The 23351-nt window shown below is 46.1% G+C and overlaps 1 protein-coding gene across 7 annotated transcripts in view; it reads right to left on the bottom strand.

Annotated features, from left to right (window-relative positions):
* Positions 1-23351, bottom strand: part of Ttc23 (tetratricopeptide repeat domain 23) — an 81272-nt gene that overhangs the window by 48369 nt on the left and 9552 nt on the right. For 4 of the 7 annotated variants that reach the window (XM_021166930.1, XM_029479231.1, XM_021166933.2 and 1 more), the window contains 5 exons: positions 17385-17584; positions 12766-12889; positions 10245-10395; positions 9933-10058; positions 643-820 (listed from right to left, as the gene is read on the bottom strand). In XM_021166930.1, coding sequence (XP_021022589.1) covers positions 643-820; positions 9933-10058; positions 10245-10395; positions 12766-12889; positions 17385-17564 — 759 coding nt within the window. In that variant the 5' untranslated portion in view covers positions 17565-17584. Of the gene's footprint in view, positions 1-642; positions 821-9932; positions 10059-10244; positions 10396-12765; positions 12890-17384; positions 17585-18884; positions 19307-23351 lie in introns of those variants that run through there. The other 3 variants (XM_029479232.1, XM_021166934.2, XM_021166931.2) reach the window with 2 other exon arrangements.

Raw genomic sequence — 23351 nt, 5'->3', positions numbered from 1 at the left:
GAACGCCGAAGGACATGTGCCGAGGACTCTCTAATGACAAAGTAGACTAACAGCTGAGAGCACACTGTTAGAGGTTTTCAGCAAAGAATTTAGAGTGTAAATAAAAGGCCTAGCCATGGGGCTGGGGAGATGACTTAGCCATTGCCTCTTGCAGAGGACCTGAGTTTTGTCCCAGTACCTGTGTCAGGAGGCTTGCAACTTCCTGTAACTCCAGCTCCAGGGGATCTGACACCTCTGGCTTCTGAGGGCACCCACACACATGAGCGTGCATACATACAGATGTATGTACACATAATTTCTTTAAAAGTACATTTTTAAAGTACTAATCAGTATAGAAGCATAAGCTCTAAATAAACTAATAAAGATAAAGATCCGTCACCAGGGAATGGTACCTGAGTCATGCATGTAATGTGAGCAGTCCAGAGTTTCCAGCTGCTTGCAGTTGGCAGCAAGGAATGCAGTCCAGCACACACCCGCCTAGGTTTCTAATAAGATCTTTGCTAAACATCTGTGCTGACCAAGTGTTTAAGTTATCTTGGCAAATGACGGCCAGGTATGTTCAGAGCTGCTACGGCTCTCATGTTTACGAAGAGCATTGGGTCAAGCGCAGCCAGCCTCGGTGGCCAGTCCATTGCCCCTTACCCGTGAGAAATGACTGATGGCAGCGTCGTAGAGTCCTAGGGCTTGCTCCACACCTGCCAGTTCCCTCAGGACTTGTACACACTCAAGACTTTTTTCATCTTTGGCGATCTCGGTATATTCCAAAGCCTTTTGATAGTATGGGAAAGCTTCTTTTGATCGCTTCTGACCTTGATACAACCTAAATTATAATAATAAAAAAAAGAGGGCTGGTGAGATGGCTCAGCAGGTAAGAGCACCCGACTGCTCTTCCAAAGGTCCTTAGTTCAAATCCCAGCAACCACATGGTGGCTTACAACCATCCGTAACAAGATCTGACTCCCTCTTCTGGTGTGTCTGAAGACAGCTACAGTGTACTTACATATAATAAATAAATAAATCTTAAAAAAAAAAAGCAGAAAACCCCCAAAATCAGTTAACTGATTGTCTGAGGTCCATTTATATGACTGACAGTAATCTTTACTTAAAGCTGACAATGTTAACTGTACCTATAGAATACAGTCTTCCAACATTTTTATTTTTAAATGTGTTAAAATTGAAAATCTAGTCTCTCCCACCCTGGTGCTCAGGCTTGTTTCCTTGCAAGCTAAGCTTTTCCTCCAAAGGGAAGCAGACCACGATGGTCAGGAGGACAGACTCCGGAGCAACCAGCACAAGCTTAAATACTGGCTCTGCATGCATCAGGTTCATGACTTTCAATTTTTTTTAAAAAAGATGTCTGTCTGTCTGTCTGTCTTTCTTTCTTTCTTTCTTTCTTTCTTTCTTTCTTCCTTCCTTCCTTCCTTCCTTCCTTTCTTCCTTTCTTCCTTTCTTATATGTAAGTACACTGTAGCTGTCTTCAGACACACCAGAAGAGGGTGTCAGATCTCATTACAGATGGTTGTGAGCCACTATGTGGTTGCTGGGATTTGAACTCAGGACCTTGACTTTCAATTTTTCAATCACCAGTAAACAGGTTCATCGCCTATAAATTAAGAGTAGTAACAGTAGCTGATTCACTGGGTCATTACAAATAATAAAATAATTCATATTCATGAACATACCTAGTATGTCTCTTGTCATATAGTAAGAGCTATATAGGTGTTTTTGTTTAACGAAGCATATTGCTTTAGTGATGAGGATCATACAGGATGCTGGGATTCTGATAACTGATCTGTTTAGAAATTGTCCAATATGGTGCCAGGCATGGCGATGCACACCTTTAATCCCAGCACTAGGAAAGCAGAGACAAGAGGGTCTCTGTGAGCTCAAAGTCAACCTGGTTTATATGCTGAGTTCCAGGACAGCCAGGGCTTTGTAGCGACCTTGTCTCAAAATCCCAGAAAAAAAAAAAATGTCCAGTCTGGGTGGAGAGATGGCTCAGTGGGTAGGGACACTTGATGTGCAAGCGTGAGGACCTGAGCTTGGATCCCAGCAGCCAAGTAAAAAGCCAATGCCGCTATGCATACCAGTTACTCAGAGCTAAGATAGAGAAATGGAAGATTACTGGAGACCCTGTGTCACCGGAGGGTAATATAGCAGTATCCAAAATCATCTTCTTCCTACACCTACACACACACACACACACACAGACACACATACATACACACAGACACACTCACACACACACACACACATACACACACAGACACACATACATACACACACACACACTCACACACACACACACAGACACACATACAGACACACTCACACACACACACATACACACAGACAGACACACACACACAGACAGACACACAGACACACACACACACAGACACACACACACAGACATACACACACACACACAGACACAGAGAGAGAGAGATCCAGTGATGCTGATGATATGGAATATTCTTAGTAACTTTGGGCAGATATTTGAATAAAAGCTCCCCTCTAATGAGATTATGCGCAAAATGGACAGACATACACACTAGCCCTGCTGTTCACAGGAATTTATCTTGAGGAGAAACTCAGGCATGACAGAGAGAAACACACAAGAATGCCTGCCTTAGTACTGCTGTGATGATGGTGGTGGTGGTGGTGGCAATGATGACAGAAAAGCACGGAGCACTTCAAGGTGGGCATCAGGGAGCTGGCCGCAGAGCACAGGGAGAGCACCTATCCAGCACAAGGCCAAAGAGCCGCTCAAGTTAGCGCTGAGCTTTACCAGGAACCCAGACACACACACAGTTTATGTTCTCTAGTGAAACAGCAGACTTTAAAGCTATTTTGTGCATCAACTCCTGCATGTGAAATCTTTATAGCTGATCTACATGGCACAAAGGCAGAGAGAGGGATGCTATAAGGGATGTCACCAACATGTTAGCAATCATACTCCCTGAGCAACTGGATTGTGAGTGGCTTCCTATTCTTGTTTATGATTTTCTAAGTTTCCCAAAGTCTCTCCTGCATGATGTGTGTGTGTGTGTGTGTGTGTGTGTGTGTGTGTGTGTGTAATGCCAGCTTAACATTAGAAATAAAAGTCTTAGCTTCTTAGGACAATAACCTCTCATAGTAAAAAAAATCCCTGTAAATTTCATAGGAAGCAGAATAACTGACATTTACAATATCAGTCTCCAAAGTAGGAAGACTATTAAATATGTTTCTCTTGAGCACAGGATACTCTTAGGTTGGAAGGTCTTAAGAAAGAACAGCAACCCTCCTACGCCGCTCTCCACCTAGCAGCTTTAGGACAGAAGATGCTTTGGCTCCCATGGCCACGGGTACACAGACACCAGGAGCAGACCTTCTCACTCAGCCACTGGGCAGTTTTCACTTCTGTTTTTGTTCTACAAAGGTTAGCTGATAGGAAGAAAGACGCTTTTCAGATCTGCGGTCTTGGTGGTAAGATGGGGGTGTGGGGGGGGCGCAGTGGCGGGGGCGGGGGCTCACAGGTTAGGGTCATTTGCCGCCGTCAGAGGATCAGTTTCCACATGCACATTGGGTGATTCACCGTTTAGTTCAGTTCCTGGAGATCAGATCTAACAGCTTCCTCTGGTCTAGGACAGCACTGGTGTGTGTGTGTGTGTGTGTGTGTGTGTGTGTGTGTGTGTGTGTGTAAACACATACTAGTTATTAACAGTTAAAATCTGGACTGAATACCTTGTGAGCTTGGATATCGTCTATAATTGGGAAGGGGCCCAAACACAGGAAGGGGTCAAGGAGAGAAACATGGTTGGATCAAACAAGGTCAGAGCTCGGGGCAACTCTGCTTTAGAGGGGTGGGGTGGAAAGATTAACAGACGGCCCAGCCTAGCCAGACCTTTGCACTCCGGAGGAGCTTGAAATATATGTGCAATCATTATCTTTCCATACCATTCCTTACTTTTGCAGAGAAAGCCCACAGAGATCCTTGGCAATAGAGAAGCGAGAGCCAGCAAACTGCAGAGGGAGGATCAAGTCTGCTCACTTGTAAATAAAGGCTTATGCACAGCACAGCTTCGGGATAACAATAATAAATCTGAATAGTTGTCATAATTATCTTGTTACCCATAAATCCTAAAATATTTACATGTTTATAGGCTAAATTTGTTTGATTTCTCATTTAGAATCTAGAAGCTCATCACACACTTTCTACATGACTTTAGATTCATTTCTATCCCATTTGCCTAAAGAATTCAGGAAAGGCCATTGATGCTGAGCAAAGGAGAAAGAATTCATGGCTGTTTTCCTTTTTCACAGTCAGAAACAACTGAGTCTGCCCAGAAAGGAAAGCGTGCCTCCCCTGCTTCCAAGATCACTGTGAAAGGTCAGAGGAGTAGAGCAGAGAACTGCAGGCATCCAGGGGAGTGCGTTCAGTCCAGGCAAACACTTCCGAAGGAAGTGAGGTATGTCCTTATCAACCCAGCCAGCACTTCTTCCTTCCCAAGACAACTTTGTACTGATGCCAACTACAAACAACTTGCAGTGACCTACCGACAGCACATTACTTGAGTTTAGAAAAAGCTATGACATTTTCCACCATCCAGAGACTTTCCCTCAGGGAAAATGGTATGGAGGAGTGCGGCTGACTGTGGGGCATCGGCATGACTGGGCAGAGTGTGCACACTTAGCTCGAGTACCCACATGGACAGAGTGTGGACAAAAACAGACTCCTGAGATTTCCCCATCTGAACCTGTCCAGTCAGGCTGTGGGGCGCATGGGCTACTCCCCTGAAGCCTGCCACACATACACACACACACACACACACACACACACACACACACACACACATACACACACACAACTGGATCTTTTGCTCTCTCTCTCCCTCCTACCCATATGCCACAGGCAACAGCCTCAGGTTGTTCTTGTGGAGAAATGGGCTCAGCTCCAGATCCCTTCTCATCAGTCATGAGAAAGCCAGCACCATGGGAAAGATCAGTTCAAAGTGATTGAAAATAGTAGTGTGTGAATGAGCCAGGAGAGTCTTACAAACCCATCTGAACTCCAAGATCAGAACATTATTGTAAGCATAATACATATTCCTCATCGAAAGTAGGAAATGATAGGCAAACATAATTTTAAGCCATGTGAAACAGGAGCCCTCAAGCCATGCATGTAAAAGTCCCACATAGATCCTAAGTCTACATTTAGGGAGCACAATTTCGATAAGTTCGAGAGAAAACACAGGAACAGTAACCTTGCACCTTCAGGGAAGGAGACACAAGTTAGAACAGAAACGGCAGGTGAACTGGTCACGGCAAGAACTAAAACTCCTAGCGCTGGTGGTGCTGCTCAGTGGTTATCACTTGCCCAGCATTCCAGAGGCCCTGGGTTTGACTCCCAGCCACTCACACAAGTAATAATAAAACAATACCGAGTATAGCTGCTGGGCCCAAGGATAGCATAAAGTCGGTGGAAAGGGTGAGCTGTGGAGTGTGAAATACCTGTAACCAGCAAATGAGTGTGCCAGAAAAGATGATGGTGATGGAGGAGGAGGAAGAGGAGGAGGAGAAGTAGGAGGAAAAAGAAAGAAAGAAGGGGAAAGTAGGGAGGGGAGGGAGAGGGAGGGGGAGGGAGGGGGAGAAAGAGAGAATATGAATGAATGAATGAATGAATGAATGAATGTGCAGGCTTTGGTGCAGGCTGTCTGGCTATTTACTTCCTCTTGGTGTTTTTCAGCCTTAGCTCCTCTATTCGCCAATGGGAATATAAGGGTATACACCTTGCAGTAAGGACTGAGGATGAATAAATAATGTATTCAGGAGCCTGCCATAGACAGTGATCAGTGATGGGCAGCTAATGTGGCTTTTATTCTCCTCTCCTCTCCTCTCCTCTCCTCTCCTCTCCTCTCCTCTCCTCCCCTCCCCTCCCCTCCCCACTCGTTAGAAGCTTGAACCTGGAGTTCATTTCATCCTCAGAGCTGTGCTAAGGTCCTATCCTTTATATGCTGGCTAGAGAGGAGAGTGAACTAAGGAAGCAGGGGTTTTGCCCCCACTCTCCCTGTGGGGTGGTCTGAATGAACCCCTACTTGAACCCAGGGAGCTGACTCACAGCCCACAGTGTTCATCACACCACGTCACGATACTTGGAAACACTTGGCAGGCCGTCCTCTTGATGCTCGAGGGAAAAGAAAAAAAAAAAGAGTGTTTGCTCATTCCTGGGCTAGTTCAGCACAGCTGGGCGAGGCCAGGTGCTCGTGGGGCAAGCTGGAGAAGACTCCAAACATGATGTCACATGGTCACAGGGAAAGCTGGGGACAGATCACAGGCTGTGGAGCAGCAGCAGACCATCAGCACGTCACCATCGGCCATGGAACCCTGTTATCGTGCATGCATGTGTGTGTGCGTGCACATGGATGAGCATGCACCTATGTAACTAGTCATCTCTGGATCTATGTGCACGTTCCCAGGATAAGGATGAGGAGGGGGAAGAGTTTTCCTGGCTTTGCTGGTGACAATTTAACAGAGACAACTCAGGAACACTTTTGACACTCAGCTAAGTTAGTAAGTCATTAGTGAATTCCGTGGTGCTATGACAGAGGAGGGGATGGGACAAGGGGACGGAGGCATGGGGCATGGGGGAGAATCTCCAGGCCTCCTGCAGCAGTGGAAGCAGGAGCCTGAGTCACTTCCCAGCCCTCGCTATGTGTGTCAGGCCAGCCTGGTGGGCACCATAAAAGGAGAAGCAGGAGGAGAGGACACACTAAAAGAAGTCCTTTTAAGAGGGGCAGAAATCCAAAGGCTGCCTGAGACCTTCGCCTGGCCTTCCATCCCCTAGACTCACGAAGGAAAGAAAACGCCACGCTGTTCAAAACCAAAGCCTTGTTTCTTTGTAAAGTGAGCCAGTTTGGATAAAATATTCCTGTTTCCACAAAAACACAAAGCAAAGAGATGTAATGAAAACCATGTGTCTTAAAACAGTGAGTTCTATATAAAATGTCAGGGGGAAGAATCAGAATGAAGGTACGTGGCAACATTGGAAATAACTCTATTATGCCCCAAAGTATCTCCACAGAGATTAACTGGAACTTAAAATTCTTGACTCTTATCTGACACAGATGTGGACAGTGTTCGCCCCCTGCTGTCTAAGCTTGGTATTTCGATTTGGCAAGCACTGTGAAGGCGGCGCCAGATTCTGGCACAGGATATGTGAGTGTTTTGTAGCAACAGAGCTCAACACTAAGAACTGACACATCGGTCAGGTGTCAACAGATGCAAGCAGATCTGTATGCCTCCTGCGCAGTGGGATAGAAAAGCATCTTATTCTGAGCAGGAAAAGGTTCCGAGTGGGTTAGCCCTCCCCAACACCAAAGAATGGCCGTTCCCCTTCCATTTGTCTGGCTTCTTCAACTGAATTCTGTGTTTGTGAGAGTCAGACATGAGGTTATGTAACAAGCAGCTTGACAATCATCCTTTTATATGAACAGATCACAGATTTTTAGCCTCCCTCTGAAGAGATCTGGGCTGTTCTTAGCTCTTGGCTATTGAATAAGGAAGCTGGGAGCACACTCGGATGTGTGTTCTGATGAACAAACAGGCAGAGATTCCCGCCAAGCGTATATTACAATGATACTGCTGGGTCAAAGGGTATGAAGATGTTCATACCTAGGAGATGATGCTAAATGGTTTTCTAAAGGATCCCATCAAATACACCCAAGCAGCTACGAAGAAGGCATCTCTGTGTGCCACATCCTTGCCAACATTTGGCACCATTGGTCTTTTGAAAGGTGTAGGCCCTTTAGTGGGACTGTGTCATACCTTACTATTTTAGCTCCCACTTCCCTGATGACTGATGAAACTGCACCTCTCAGAGTGCTCAGGCGTCTGGTACATCCCTGTCTTTCTGCTCTTGACTGTGGATGTGACATTTTGAGTTCTTGCTTTGACTTCCACACTAATGGTCTGTGTGATGGATTGTAAGCCCCACCCACTCCCTGCTGCTATTGGTCAGGGTAAATGTCATCACAGCAACACAAACAAAATTTGGACAGAAACAAACAAACAAAAAAACAAAAAACAAACAAACAAAAAAAGATGTACCATGATTACAAGAATGGAAGAATATGGGGGAATGTTGTTTCAGGCTCTCCCCCACTACCTCTAGCAAAACAACCTCAGAATATACATTAAGATGGAAAAACGACTCATAGAACACTGATTGTACTTGGGGGTCTAAATACATTCATCTAAACACTAATATAGCAACTTGACAAAAATTTAGAGATGTGTCTGACATGGTGGTCCATGTTTTTAACCCCACCACTCAGGAGGCAGAGGCAGAGGCAGAGAGGCAGAGGCAGAGAGGCAGAGGCAGAGAGGCAGAGGCAGAGAGGCAGAGGCAGAGGCAGGTGGATCTCTGAGTCCGAGGCCAGCCTGGTCAACAGAGTGAGTTCCAGGATAGCCAATGCTACACAGAGAAACCCTGTCTCAAAAAACAAAGAACAAAAAAGAAAATAAAAGAAAAACTTAAGATGTACATGTGAATATCAGAAATTAATAATTTCAACATAATACAGACTCACTAGGTCATTAAACACACAAAATAAAGAATACGGTTTCTTCTGTGTCCTTGGGAATATTCATAAAGGCTGAGAGAGGGACAGCTCACTAAAGAAGACACATCAGTTTCACAGGCACTTGGGCAGATGTACTTCCACCCACGATGCCACAGCTGGAACAGCTTGGAAAAAAAAATCACATACATCCGCAGATGAAACCCCCTCATTTCTATTGGCTCTGGACCAAAGTGGCGTTTCTGAGCTAAGCCTATGAAACACTCAGGATGCAGTCAGTGACAAGGCCGTGGTGAACACTTGAGGCAGAGGTGGAAGGTGTGGCACCGTTCAACAGCAGGTGCTGCTCCTGCAGAGGACCCCACACCAGGTGGATCACAATCACCTTAACTCCAGAGCCAGGGACTGACACCCCCTTCTGACCTCTCTAGGTACTGCACTCATGTGCACAAACCCACACATATACACACTTTTTTTTTTTAATCTTAAAATATATGAGGTAGAGGGAAATTATGGAGACTCATTGATATTTGGGTGGTAGACAAAATCCCAAGGTATAAACCAAAAGGGAAAGAAATGAATGACTATGACTCTGGTAAAATGAAGAATTCCTAGATTATGAGGAACACCATAGACAAAATAAAGGGCAATAGATAAAATATAAGCGACATAATTCACATGCAGAACACATAAGAAAATCTCAATTATTGGTAGGAAAAGCACAGGGAAGTCCAAAAGAAGAATAAGATAGAACTTAACACCCTATTTGTAGAAGGAGAATCCCAAATGGCTCACAAGTATGCAGCAGTATTCAATTAATTCGATAAGGAAAGTAAATGGAATTTAAAAATAATTGGGTACTTAATTCAGGGCAGCTAATTAGAAAAGAGTTACAGTGCCAAACACTGTTGGCTGTAACAAGATAGGACCCCATTCATCCTGCGAGAGGCAGAGAGCTGTGTGCAGCAATGGGGAACGTGCAGTGTGCTGCTCTCCTGTAACCTAGGTGTCCCATCCCAGGGGTGGAACCTCAGAAAAACTCTCCTCTGGGTCAGCGAAGCTTCCTGGGATGGATGGCGATGATGCAGTAGAAGGGGAGGAGAGGGGAAGAGAAGGATGAGGGGCAGTGGGGGTGGACAAAGCAGGCAGGAATGATATAAGTCAGGGGGATGATGTAAGGGTCTCTGAGGCTATGGCGGTGAGGGGTGGATGCCAGGGATATGAGTGTACTCCACATCAAGCGACAAGAGTCACTGCTCTGATATGACAGTGATGCTCTTCCTTATTGGACAGTGGCCTTGGGAGAAGCCAATGGATACAGCCTAGGAGCCTCCAGTCACCATGCATACAGGTTCTAAACCAGAGACTTACTGTGCAAACGACAGCTTGATCCGAGACTGGATTTCTATCCACTCTTCCTTTACAATGTTCCCACATTGCAGCATCTCCTTGGAAAGTCTCTCTGCTTTTATCAAGTTCTCTGAGGCATCTTTAAATCTGAAATAGGTTCAGGAAAAGTCTTGCCTGTTCTAGGTTGTGGGACACCATATCCTGGACTTTTTTTTTTTCTTCCTCATACAAGACTTCCTTGAATCACCTAACATCGCTTTGCTTGGCTTTGAGAATTAACTCTAAGACTCACGGGGTCAGTGCATTCTGCTTGTGACTAGAGAGAAAGGATACTTTTGAAGGGAGAGCAGCGCTCTCCCCAGGGTATAGAAAAGCTCCAGGGAACACTTGAAGATATCTGCTTTGTTGTGACAGGGACTCTCGATGGAGTTGGCCAGGATCTCCTTGGCTTTCTCTGCATGTTGCTTTGCTTGTAGTGACAACCCTATGGACAGAGGAAAAGAAGTGTCAGTTTCTCTTTCATCGCAGCTGGCAGGAAGGCGAGCCTCCGTGGCTGGGAAGCCTGGCATGGAACATATGCTGTCCGGTAACACACACAGACACAGATCTGGGACGTATGGAATGGCACCCTGACTGGAACAACCAGACAATTGTTTTATATCAAGTATTCAGGACAAAAAACATCTCTCCAAATGGCCTGTCTAGAAATAAAATAAGCAGAATGAGCTGAACAGCTTTGAAATACCCCCAGTATCAGATGTAAAATATCAGTAATTAACGAAACACAAATGGAATGCAAGAACTATAGCATTCTGGGTAGGAAGTGAGATATTCAGGAATTGTAATCCTGGCTGAGTGACTGCAATGTAAAGGAAATACTAAAAATGCTGAGTCCTCTGCTCACCCATTTGCAATCATGATATTAAAGAGTTCCTTTGGCATAACCTAAACAGTCTCTATAAATACTTATAGAAGCACAGCCCCAGGAGGCAATGGACTACTGCGTTGTAACCTCTTGCTCCTGTGCAGCCGCAGACTAACAGGAGGCAGGGTAATAACTGTAATTCCCGAGAATGGATTTCCCCATGTGCTCAGTGCTCTTGTAGGGGTTGATTACCTTGTGGGAGGGGTGACACTGAGGAACACCAGCTAGGAACCCTGGAGTCTGTACCTTACACACACACACACACACACACACATACACACAGACAACCCCTTCCACTCACACATCCATACATCTCCAGCCCTACATTCTGATTTACACTCAATCATATCTCAGTTCTCTACAAAAGCTGTCAAAATAGGAAGTTAATTCCATTCCTGTGTCTATAAAACAGATACCACAATCTACTTTCTAAGGTAGAGAAGCAAGCCTAGGTTCTGAGTGTAAGAAGTCCTTCAGTATTCTGTGTGTCTTACATTTTAAAGGCACAGCCTTAACTGGGCTGTCAGGGATACCTGTAGTGATGGACTAGGTTTGCCGGTACAGCCCCTTCCCTTAGCACTTGAACTTGATCTACTGGAGACAGCACAGGCTCAGTTCCAACACGGGCTCTGAGGTGAGGCTGCCGATCAGGAATCCTCTGCTCCATCACTAAGACACTGGCCTCAGCTGCCTTGGCTCTGAAGAGCAGTAAGGAGAGTACCCTCCCTCGAGGGTAGATGAGAAGTCTGAATAGGTTTTACATGGCAGTGAGCTTGGTAAGACCATGCTCAGTAGTGACTACTGCTTTGACTTGACATTGAGAGAGGAAGATCCACACAGAAGGGATCCATACAGGAGGCTACAGAAGAAAGAAGCCAGGACTTCAAGTCCCAGATGGCAGGCCCCTGGTACTGGCGTGCAATCCCTAGGTCTGAGTCTCAGATCAGCTGCTTACTAGCAATAAGATTTTGCTGCAAGCTGTTTTGACTCAGATTCACTCTCTCTGAATTTAGAAAATTCAGAGGAGGTGTGGATGAGGTATCTCTAATGCGCCGCCCCGACCCCACTCTAACGGCCTTTGACTGACAGATATGAATAGTTTGGTCTTGTGGTGCTTTCCAGTCATAAGGCTGGATCCTGGGGGAGGGGGGCTTTATGTCACCAACATCCTGGCATGCTCTTCAGCTGATCACCTGAGTGTGGAGGGTGTGTAGCTCGTGCGAGCCAGCATAGTCAGCACGTAGAACACGCCGCATCCTTCCTGCATCCATCCCCACCTTCTATTTTCTTTCTATGATGCTCAACCCTTGTACATTCTGAGCTGGCCAACACCAGCTCCTTTCCTCAGTACATAGGAGAACCAAAAACCCTTACTTTGATATATACTCCAGTGTGGTCTAAATGTGGTGCCTCCAAAGTCCTGGGATTCTCTTGGTGGGTGGGATATTCTTTTTAATCAAGTTTTACCTTGGACTTTAAAGTTGTACAGGCAAATGCCAGCTTGGGTTAGCCTTTCAGTTTTTGGCCACTTACACTCAAAAGTCAATCAATCAATCAATCAATCAATCTCTCTCTCCCTCCCTCTCCCTCTCCCTCCCTACCTCCCTCCCTCCCTCTCCGCCCCCCTCCACTCCCCTGTCAAGAAAACTATGGAATCCACTCCCACTCTAAGCCTCAATTCCATGTGTTGGCTTCTTTCCTGCCATCTTTTGATCCAACAGATTATCCACTAAGGACTCCAATAAGGCCACAAAAAAACCCACACCACACCATTCCTTTCTTCCTGTCGGTACCTATCTGTACATACCTTTATGATTCTTCCTAAAGGCAATCACTTCTTCAGAGCCACAAAACCCTGATCCCGCTGGTGTGAATAAGTCTGGGGACAGGGAGAACAGAAGCCCACCGGCTGGTTCGCGGCAAGCTCACCTTTCAGCTGCAGGTAACCCTGAGCCAGGTTAACATACGCCTCCGCTAGTTTCCAGTGCCAGTCGCCATAGCAAATTCTTGTTAGTGCCACACAGCGCACAAGCTCCTGGATGGCCTGTTTGTACTGTCAGAAAAAGAAAATGAGTTTATCAGGTAGACAGCTTGGAACTCCAGAGTCACGAGGGCTGCTTGTACGTAGATCTACCCAGTAAGTATTTCCTGAGCGCTTACTATGTGCTGAGCGCTCGGGAAGTGCCAGAGACTCAAACAACCATCGGCTGGGGCGGTAGAGTGGTCATCAAACAACCATCGGCTGGGGCGGTAGAGTGGTCATCTGGTTGCGTGAAGCAAACAACTCATTTAAGAGGTACATACACTTTAGAGGTGGGGAATGTAGTGGGATGAAGGAAAACTAGGCAGGTAGAACAGACATTGACCACCTCTTAGGTCTTCTAGCTAGCCTGCAGTGATCGGCTCCTGCAGTGATTGGCTCCTGGGGAAAGCTAGCTCTCAGCTCAGCAGTCCTCTGCAGCTGTGATAGTGAATACTGTCCCTTTTGTCCCTTTCACAGGGTCTAGAATCACCTAGGAGGCACACCGTTGGGAATGTCTGATTGCCGCTGTTCCCCGCAAGATTTAACTTAGGTGTGGGCATCTCCATCCCACAGTCTGGAGTCTAGACTGAATGCCGGCATTCATTTCTTATTCCTCTTTTCTTCCTGACTGGATGTTACATGATCAACTGCTCCTGATGCCATGATGCCATTCACCCTCAAGTTGTGACCCCCAAGCCCTGTTCTCTTTAGGTAGCTTTTGGCACAGAAATGAAGAAGCTACAGTCTTCTGTGACATTAGCAAAGAGAGTGAGGCCAGTAAGCCTGACAGGTGGGAAGCCAGAGGAGAAGCACATTTGTAGTCAGGGTCAGGACAAAGAGGGAGCCATGTTTCCCAGCAAGGGCGGCATTCAAGGCAAGAAAAGACGCCTTCAAGCAAAGCTCTGACATTGGTTTCACACGTTCTGATGGAGATGGACCTGTGTCTCCTTCTGTTGAACTGGTGCTGCAGCACGGAGGAAGGGCGGCACTGCCAGGTTTCAGGCCCACACCTCCAGGAATTAGGAGTTTCCACTTTGTTTCTTCCTGCTGTGTGTCACTCTTAGAGCCTGAACAGGTTTTTATTTTTTCCAGGACAGAGTTTCTCTGTATAGTCCAGGCTTTCCTGAAGTTCTCTCTGTAGACCAGGCTGGCCTGGAACTCACAGAGATTCGCCTGCTTCTGCCTCCCGAATGCTGAGATTAAAGGCGTGCGCCACCACTCCTGGCTTCCCTCCAAGGTCTTCCGTGGAAGTCCTCACTTCCTGCATACCAGAGTGAAGCTGACGTTGGAGACGAGGACTTTTAGGAAGACTAGGTTAAAATGACTTCCCTGGGGGTTTGGGAGGTGGCTCAGTGGTGAAGAGTGTGTCCTGCTCTTACACAGAACCTGAAGCATGTGGCTCACAGACCACTCAGGGTTCATACACAAATAATAAAAAATCAAATAAATGTTAAGATAAAATGAGGGCCCTAGTCCAAGATGGCTTCTAGAAGAGGAAGAGACCCAGCCTCTGTGTGTACCACGACCGTGTAAGGACACAAAGGGCACAGCCACCAGCAGGCCGAGGACACAGGCCCAGAAGTCTACCTTCCAGAACGGCAGGGAAGCATCCTGCTGCTCAAGTCCCTCACCCCTCAGCATGAGCACTTGGTTACTGCAGCCCCAGCACACCAACACAGGACCAAGCACTAAGCTGTGAGCGAGCCTAAGTTAGCTCCATGCAGAGACCACGAGGAAGGGACGGGTGCCAGCGTTGCTGACGGTCGATGCTAACTGTTGACCAGACAGAAGACAGAATCACCCAGAGGTTTAGCTGGTCGGCACGTCTATGGGGCGTTGCCTTGATTATGCTGAGATGTGAAGACCCGCCTATGGGAAATACAATACAAACTCAAGGGAAGGCGTATTCTCCAACGCAGCTGGAATATATAATTCAAACTCTCAAGAGCAGGAAAGGCAAAGATGGCTAGGAACCCGCAGCAGAGTGACAGAGACTGAAGAGACGCTGCAGCTAGACTCACATCTATTCATGGAGCTGCTCTTTGCTTTGTCTTTTTAACAAATTATGTGACTGTATTATACAATATTAGTTTCCTAATTTCAGTCACCGTGTTGTGTGGTTAGGGAGTGAAATTATTATACTTTATTTGTAATATATAGATATATAATATCTTACATATTGTATATAGTATCTCTAACTTGTTCTCAGGTAGCTGAGGAAAATGACGCTTGTGAGGGGGAAGAGTGCGGGAGGCAGAACAGAAACAAGAGCTCTAAGTGAACACACCGGGCTGTGGCTCCCTGGCACCATAAGGATGTGAACAAACTAATAAAACAAACGCTGACAACTGACGGGCCATCATTTTTCTGTAAGTCTGAACTTACTTTCAAATAAAAAGCGACATTGAAATGGATATTCTTCCGAGCGAGTTCTTCCAGATGGGCCCCGGTGAAATGTTAGATCCTGCCGGGCGCTCAGCTCGTGAGCTGCAGGGTCATCCCGGCCCATGGCTTCCTCTCTTCGCACACTCAAGCCTCACCTAAAGGTTCCCCCCGTGCTGCTTCTTTCCTTCCTTAGTCCTCTGCTCACTGGTCCTACACCCTCCCACGGCCCACCCGACCCTAGACGGACCCACTCTATTCCCCCCTCCCCACACCACAGTCAACAGTCTGACTCCTCTACAAGCGGTGACCTCCTCAGCTCCATCCTGTTCACTGTCATATCTTAGGCATCCTTACTGGAACCACAGAAACAAGAAATGGCTTGTACCGTTCCAGACACGGGAGGGCAGTCCATGCTTTGCACACGATAAAGGCCTTTGTGTGTGAAGTATTGATTCTCTTGTGAGGCTTTGGTTGAGGAGCTGCCCAAGCGCTTACTCAACGCCAGGACTGACCCACAATGGGCACAGAATAAAAACACAGGCTCATTTACTGCACTCTGAAGGGCAGGGGTGTGCCTCCAGGCACCCAGGCAGATGGAGTCTAGATCAGAGTGTCCTCCACCCCTCACCCCCACCCCATTCACCTCTCTAACGCCTATGCTCCTCCCAAGTCAGTTCCACTAATTTACTCCTTCTGAGCAGTGAGTGCGTCGCTGGGCCTGGCTTCTATGCACAGTGAAGCTCACACTCACTCTGTCACCGGAGTTCCTTACGATTCCACAGAGAGACTGTTGTTCCCTCAGTCCTCCTGTCTATCTTGAGGACTGCTAAGTGCTGTTTCTTGAGCCCTTTCGTCACCTCTCAGCCCAGGGGCTCAGCCTTAACTGTCGCCCACCCATCCTCTTCTCATTTGCACGGATACTGAAATGAACCTGCTACAGAACCTTATCACAGTGGCTGTCACTATTTGGCGCCCTTCTGTCATCCTCAATCCAACCACAAGATGGAGGCTGTGGTCTTCCCTTTGTGCACCAGGAAAGCCTTAGACATATAACAGCTATTTGTGAAATAAACGAAAGGACAAAGAGGACCGGGCATGTGAGGATGAATTTGTGAGGGGGATGGGAAGATGCAGAGAGGAAAACACACAGGAGCCTCAGAATGAAGAGCTACATGTCAGCAAACCAAACATCGTGTGTGTGTGTGTGTGTGTGTGTGTGTGTGCGCGCGCGCGCACGCGCACTGCAGACCACTGCAGGTCTGGCATGCACTGACACTCAATAGTCTCTAGCTTTTTGTTACTGTGACCAAACGGAAACAACTTAAAGGAGGCGTTTGCTTTAATTCCGGCTTTTTTGGGGGATCAGTCCATCATGATGAGGAGAGAGTGGTGGAGCAGGGCAATTCCAGCCCACAGCCAGGGAGCCAAGGGAAAAGCTGGCCTTCAACAGGGTTCGTCCTTTCTCCTCTTTGATTTCAGCGGGGCCTTAAGTGCATGGGGGTGGGTGTACTACAGGTGCACAGTCAGCACGGCCTTTTACCATTCCTTACTCCTCTCTGGGAATGCTTCACAGACACACTCAGGTATCGAACCCCCTCTCCCCCACCCCCAGCTCCTAATGATTCTGAATCCAGTTATGTTGCCAGTGAAGACTATGATACTCAATAAACATTTGCTGTTGGCATGTCAACAACTGTGCCTACAGTAGGAAGGCCTACTCTCATGACAGAAGGCTGGCAGGTTCTCTCTTAAGGACTCTTGTACCCCAGGTAGTCTCATCTCGCCTGATTCTCTTGCTTAGGATAGCTCAGTTCTCATGAGAGCAGGGTCTGACCCAGGCTCCTCACCTCATGGCTGCTGTGTGACCCAGGCTCCTCACCTCATGGCTGCTGTGTGACCCAGGCTCCTCACCTCATGGCTGCTGTGTGACCCAGGCTCCTCACCTCATGGTTGCTGTGTGACCCCTGGCTCTTTACCACATGGCTGCTGTGTGTCCCCTGGCTCCTCACCTCATGGCTGCTCTGTGACCCAGGTTCCTCATCTCATGGCTGCCGTGTGACCATAGGCTCCTCACCTCATGGCTGCTGTGTGACCCAAGGCTCTTCACCTCATAGCTGCCGTGTGACCCCTGGCTCCTCACCTCTCGGCTGCTGGAGTAGGACTTCGCTCTCTCCTCACACAGGTGGAGTTTCTCTCGAGGGGGCTGGAACAGTGCTGTCTGAAGCAGCTTATTCGGGATCCTGTTTTTAGAAGTGACGCTGACAGCAGCAACGACTTCGTCTAGGTGGCTGGACATGTGGGTCTCCTGGGGCTCCTGCATATTCTCATACGCATTGTCCTCTAATTGTCAAACGACAAAGGTGTGAGAGAACCATTTTCAGGGTCACTTTTAAAAATTCACACTTTTTTTTTTTCTCCAGAAGTCTAGGTTAACGTCTAGGATTTCTTTAAGATTAAAAACATTTTATTTCAAAGGGGCATTCGCTGGTGCTGAGTTCTTTTGAAAGCTTATTTCCAGTGCTAGCTAAACCAAGCACATATTTCCTAACAGAAATTATGTGAGGCCACCCAGCTCACAATCAAGTATATTGAAATGAACACATATTGAATCAACTGAACTCCAACTGACCTTGGGGCAGAAAGTAGATGACTACTGTTAATCTTTCAGTCTGGAGAAAATACACTAATTATTCTATTGCCTGAAGCAACAACAACAACAACAACCACAACAACAAAACAGTAACATCAAAACAAAACAGAACAATAACAACAAAAACTCCAGACAGACAAAAAAGAGAGAGAAAAAAAGGTTTAAAAGACAGGATCCTGATTCCTGAGAAATGGAAAAAGTAAATAAGCCAAGACCCCAACTGGCTCTGTTTATTGTTTAGAGTGTTTCCGGGTCAAAGGGCAAGAGAGAAGGAACCAAGCCGTTCCTGGTGGACACTATGCTGAGAGAGAGCCGAGAGCCTGGGAGAACAGGCACTTAGAGTCTGCAGGGCAGTTTACTGCTATACAGGGAGAGCGCCTGAGCTCAGCACCAGGGTCCCCTCAGATATGGGGAGAGATGTTAACCAGTGTGTAAGAAAGATCCTTCTGTAGCGTTAGTAAGAATGCTCCCAGCACCCGTTCTGGCACTGTCCCCTGAAATGAAACAAGATAATGAAGTATTGGACAAAGTTCTCAGAAAGGGGGCTTTTCCTCAGTAACAGAGACTAACTTATCCTACACTAAACTATGCTTGCTATTCCAGAGTTTGCCCAATAACTAAACCTCACAAATAATGAGAGATTCGGGGAGTAAGGCTCATTTAATTGGATGATAACATCCAACTAGAAAACTGATGCCAAATTAATGTGTATGTGGAATTAACAGAAAAAGACACCAAAACAGTTAGTAGAGTTGCATTGCACCAATTTTTTCAGAAGACTGAAATTTAACTTGGAGGTATGTAATATGTGAGAGAAAAAAGTCTATAAAGGATTCTGCATGGGTAAGAGATTAGATAGTGTAGAAGGAGAGAGGTGTTGCAGATATAGCAACAGAAACTATTGGACAGGAAACCTCAATGAGTAAGCTGTAAGGCAAAAAGCAACTTGCTCCATATGTATGTAAATTAGGTCTCCAAGGGCAAGTGTACCTTATGGAAAACAAGAGCCCAGGAAGGTGAACTCCAACAGGTGAAAAGACCATGGAGGCCCGGACGCTAGTCAGACTTCTGAAGTGAGAACAATCGCTGCAGGGGATTCTCTAGCTCAGAAAGAAAGCAAAACCAGAGAAGAGAGTGCCCTCGTAAAGCGAACTTTGAACCATCAGCAAACTTTGGGAGTGAAAATGCGAGACTAACACACAGCCAGCTGCTGGCAGGTGGATGCGCGGTGTGAGGCAGTGGCTGTGAACCAGAGAGCGAATGTGCCTTCCACCCAGGAGGGCTTCCCAAAGAGCTGGAGAAAAGAGAGTTGGTCAACAGTAATACCGTTCCACAAACGGAGGACACTTCAGCCAAATAAATGGGTAGACAGGAACGAGCCTTTTACTTAGGTCCCTTCTGAGCCTTGGATGTGGTGTGGCATCCATGGCGTTCCCACAGGCAGTACTTTCTCACGCTCGACGTTGAGAGCCCCCACCCTTCCAGAGCCTAAATCTAAGGAACAAGCACTTTGTAAACACTGCCCGAGATGCCCCTGGGCCACACCCCTAACCCCACAGTTTATAGGAGCAAAGTATGACTCTTGGTTTCAGGCTGAAAAGGCACTGATTTCGAGCTAAAAATGTAACTACTTTATTAGGCAGAACTGGCGAGCCATACAGTTTCTAGCAGGGAAGGGTGATGAAGATGTGTCCTCGTCGTCGCCCCCCCCCCCAACCCTCCAGGTATGAACCTCTACTCTAATTAGCAGACAATATAACCAAGCACCAAGCTCTAAGAGGCAGAGAGTGGTCACTGACTTTCAAGCTTCAGACATCCTGGTGCCACCCTGATGACGTTGACATATCAGTATTCAGTCCATATTCACATTGGTTAACTTTTTCTTTAAATCTATATGCTTTAAAAAAGCCAAATGCCCCCGGGGTGGTGGTGGCGCACACCTTTAATCCCAGCACTTGGAAGGTAGAGGCAAGCAGATTTCTGAGTTAGAGGCCAGCCTGGTCTACAGAGTGAGTTCCAGAACAGCGAGGGCTATACAGAGAAACCCTGTCTCAAAAAAAAAAAAAAAAAAAAAAAAAAAAAAAAAAAAAAAAAAAAGCCAAACGCCTGTGGCTGGAGAGATGTCTCAGAGGCTAAAAGCACAGGCTGCTCTTCCAAAGGTCCAGAGTTCAATTCCCAGCAACCACATGGTGGCTCACAACCATCCATAATGAGGTCTGGTGCACACTTCTGGCCTGCAGGCAGGCAGGCAGGCAGGCAGGCAGGCAGGCAGGCAGGCAGGCAGGCAGAATGTTGTATATATAATAAACAAACACAAACAAAACGCCTACTTCAGATTTATTCTCACAAATAAGGAATGGTATTGTAGTTTCAGTGTGCTAGCTGCATTCCCACAATGCACATTAAAATACCAATAATAATATTTTAGAAGGGTGCGAGTGTCCCACCTAAGAACACAAGTTTAATTACTGTATGCATCTTGAAATTCTAAATTCCAAAGTGGACCCTGATTTGCTTTAGTCTATATTCAGAGTGGCATTTTCCCATAAAAACTGATTTATAAGGGATAGAAATATAGATATATATTGCTATTCTTACAAATATGAAAGTCTTAGTTCAATTCCCAGAAATCATGTTTAAAAAAATTAAGTCTGGTGCTGTGAGTTTGTAATCCCACTGTGTAGAAGGCAGGAACCGGTGGATCTCTGGGACTCAATGTCAGCTAGCCTATCCCAAACATCAAATCTCAAATCCAGTGAGAACTCTCTTCTCAAAAATACCAAGGTGGATGGCTCCTGAGGAAAGACACCAAGGAGTCTGATGTCTATACACATGCATGCTCATGCACAAACAGCTAATAAGAATAAATTTATAATACTGTTAATGCATTTTAAAACCTCTCCCAAGAAGGTTTCCTATGTCTTCAGCAAATGCATGTGATCCAACAATCACTTCCTTATCTGAAGCTAAAAAAAAAATTTACTGAATATATTAATGTGATTATATAGAATTAAGTTAGTACATGGTGGTAGTGGGATGGAAGGTGAGAGCAATAGAAGCCAGGGGTGTGTGTGTGTGTGTGTGTTGCTGAGTGCAATTCTTGTAACCTGCTTAGATAGGAAGATAGTGAGGTCAGACCCCCAACATTTTCACTCTGGAACTCTAAGGTCGGTATTCAATTGCTCTGCGTCAAGTCCTGTGGCTGGTTTATAAATAAAGTTTTATTGGAAAATGGCCATGTACATAATGTCTATGGCTGCTTTTGCACTACCACAGAGGCCAGTTTATTTATTACCTCACCCTTCCCAGAAAACCCCAGTGAGGCCACGAATAGAAGCAGCAGGGTAAAATGGAGAGGCCAGCTTAATAAGACTATCAACTTACATTCAGTTGAACTGACTTTGAGATGGCAAATGAAATTTACATTAAAATGTTAGAAATAGACCACTGCCGAGTGATTTTCCTTTTTGGTACGGAGGCTGGAACCTTCCTTTTACTGAGGGCATACTGTTGTCATACTTACTCCTGAACTCAAGACTGGCCAGAGGGCAACTGAAACAGGCTGGAGAAAGTACATAGATTTCTGGATATTCTAAAACCAAGATCTGGGGCTACAGAGACAGCTCAAGCACCAGGAGCTCACTGTACTACTGCAGAGGACCTGAGGTCAGTTCCCAGAACCCACATTCCACGCTCTCAAGCACCTCTTGTTCCAGCTCCAGGGGATCCCACGTTCTCTTCTGGTCTCAGAAGGCAACTGCACTCAGATGCACATACCCATGCACCTAATCATTTTTTTAAAATCCTTAAAAAAAAAAAAAAGTTCAATACACGCATGAGAAAAGATGTCTCCTAAGAAAAAGGGAGCTTTTCTTTCCCTTGGCAGCAATATGGAATGGAACTGTCGAACAGAGATGGAGAAAGTGCTCAAGGTCCCACTGTGGTAAGCTGCAGAGGTTATTGTGCAATTCCGCTGACTTTCTCTTTCCTGGGCAGGCCCTGAAGACACACTATCCAAACTGTGCTATTTTGTATCCCAGGCTGTTGGCTGGCATTTAAAAAGTATCTTCTTGCCTTAGCCTTCCTCATCTACCCCACCCCGGGTGGCTAATGAAATGGCTGTTTTGATGGGTGTTACAGTCTAAAGGAGCAGCACTGGGAACCTGAGACTCAGGGGCTTACCCCACCTGGTGATTTGGGCAACGCTGACAAGCGATAGCTCAGGAAAACTTTATGCTTTCCATCTTTGTCACACATGGCTCTTACAGCTACACCGTGAGTGTCGGTGGGCAATCTTATTCCTATTTTGTTATTGCTACTTCTATTTTATTAAGGGGGAAAATGAAGTGCATGACGCTAATACCTGAATAATACCACAGGACTAGAACCAGTACTCTAAACTTGTAACAATCTGTTGACATTCTGTATCCTACTGGCTTGCTTGGACCACAATCTATAGCTATAGGAAGCAAACACTGTTGCTGTGACCACAGCAGGCATCTTATAAGCGAGCATCAATATTTGTGAGCAGGAAAGGCAAGACCATCAACAGATTGAAACTTTTTTTTTCTTGTTTTGCATTGGGAAGGAGGCAGAAAAAATGTTTGAAATGATTTAAATAGCATATCGCAAATATTTGTTATTTTGGACCTATGAATCTAAGGTTGAACTTTGAAACAGGTTTCTCTTTTTTTCTCATTATGAAAAAAAAAATGGTTTCATGCTGTCTTGTAGCCTGTCTTTGGCTACTTTGTGGGTTCTCTGGTCCTTCCACCCGTCTCCACCTTTCAACCCCCTAACACTACACAGGAGAGAAAAAAAGGACAGAGGGGAAAGTGGGTGACATTATCATTAGACTTCTTCCTGCTGATTAGGGGCATCGAGTTCCTTAGGGCAAGTTTGATCTTCACCTTCAGGATACTTAGTTTTTCTTATTTCTTCTTATTTCCTTTTTGTGCACAGCTACTTAACTAACATGGACCAACCAACACCCCATATCTTGAGGCCCTAGAATTTATATATGTTCTCAAAAGTCCCCAGAATTCTAAACATCACACAATCACAGCCTGCAGCTGGCAAAATCACGCCTCTGCACAAGGCAAATCAGAGTCAGCTGCTGTGGACCATCTGAGCAGCCCCAGACCTCACCCCTGAGATGAAAACAAATGCCCATTCCTTCTCCTGTGTTTTCTAAAGAAACAAAAATTCTCACTACACGGAATCCCAAATACATACACATGCTCACATCCAAGTACATACACAGAGTGTTCCTAGGTTATATGTAACATGGATTTTTCTACTAAAATATTTTTGTCAAAAGTGAGTCATTATGATTAGAAGTCTCAAACAAGCCGGGCGGTGGTGGCACACGCCTTTAATCCCAGCACTTGGGAGGCAGAGGCAGGCGGATTTCTGAGTTCGAGGCCAGCCTGGTCTACAAAGTGAGTTCCAGGACAG

Source organism: Mus caroli, chromosome 7 (assembly GCF_900094665.2).
Source record: "Mus caroli chromosome 7, CAROLI_EIJ_v1.1, whole genome shotgun sequence".
NCBI lineage: Eukaryota > Metazoa > Chordata > Mammalia > Rodentia > Muridae > Mus > Mus caroli.
Note: the sequence above shows the minus strand (reverse complement) of the source record. Positions and strands in the feature narration are given on the sequence as shown.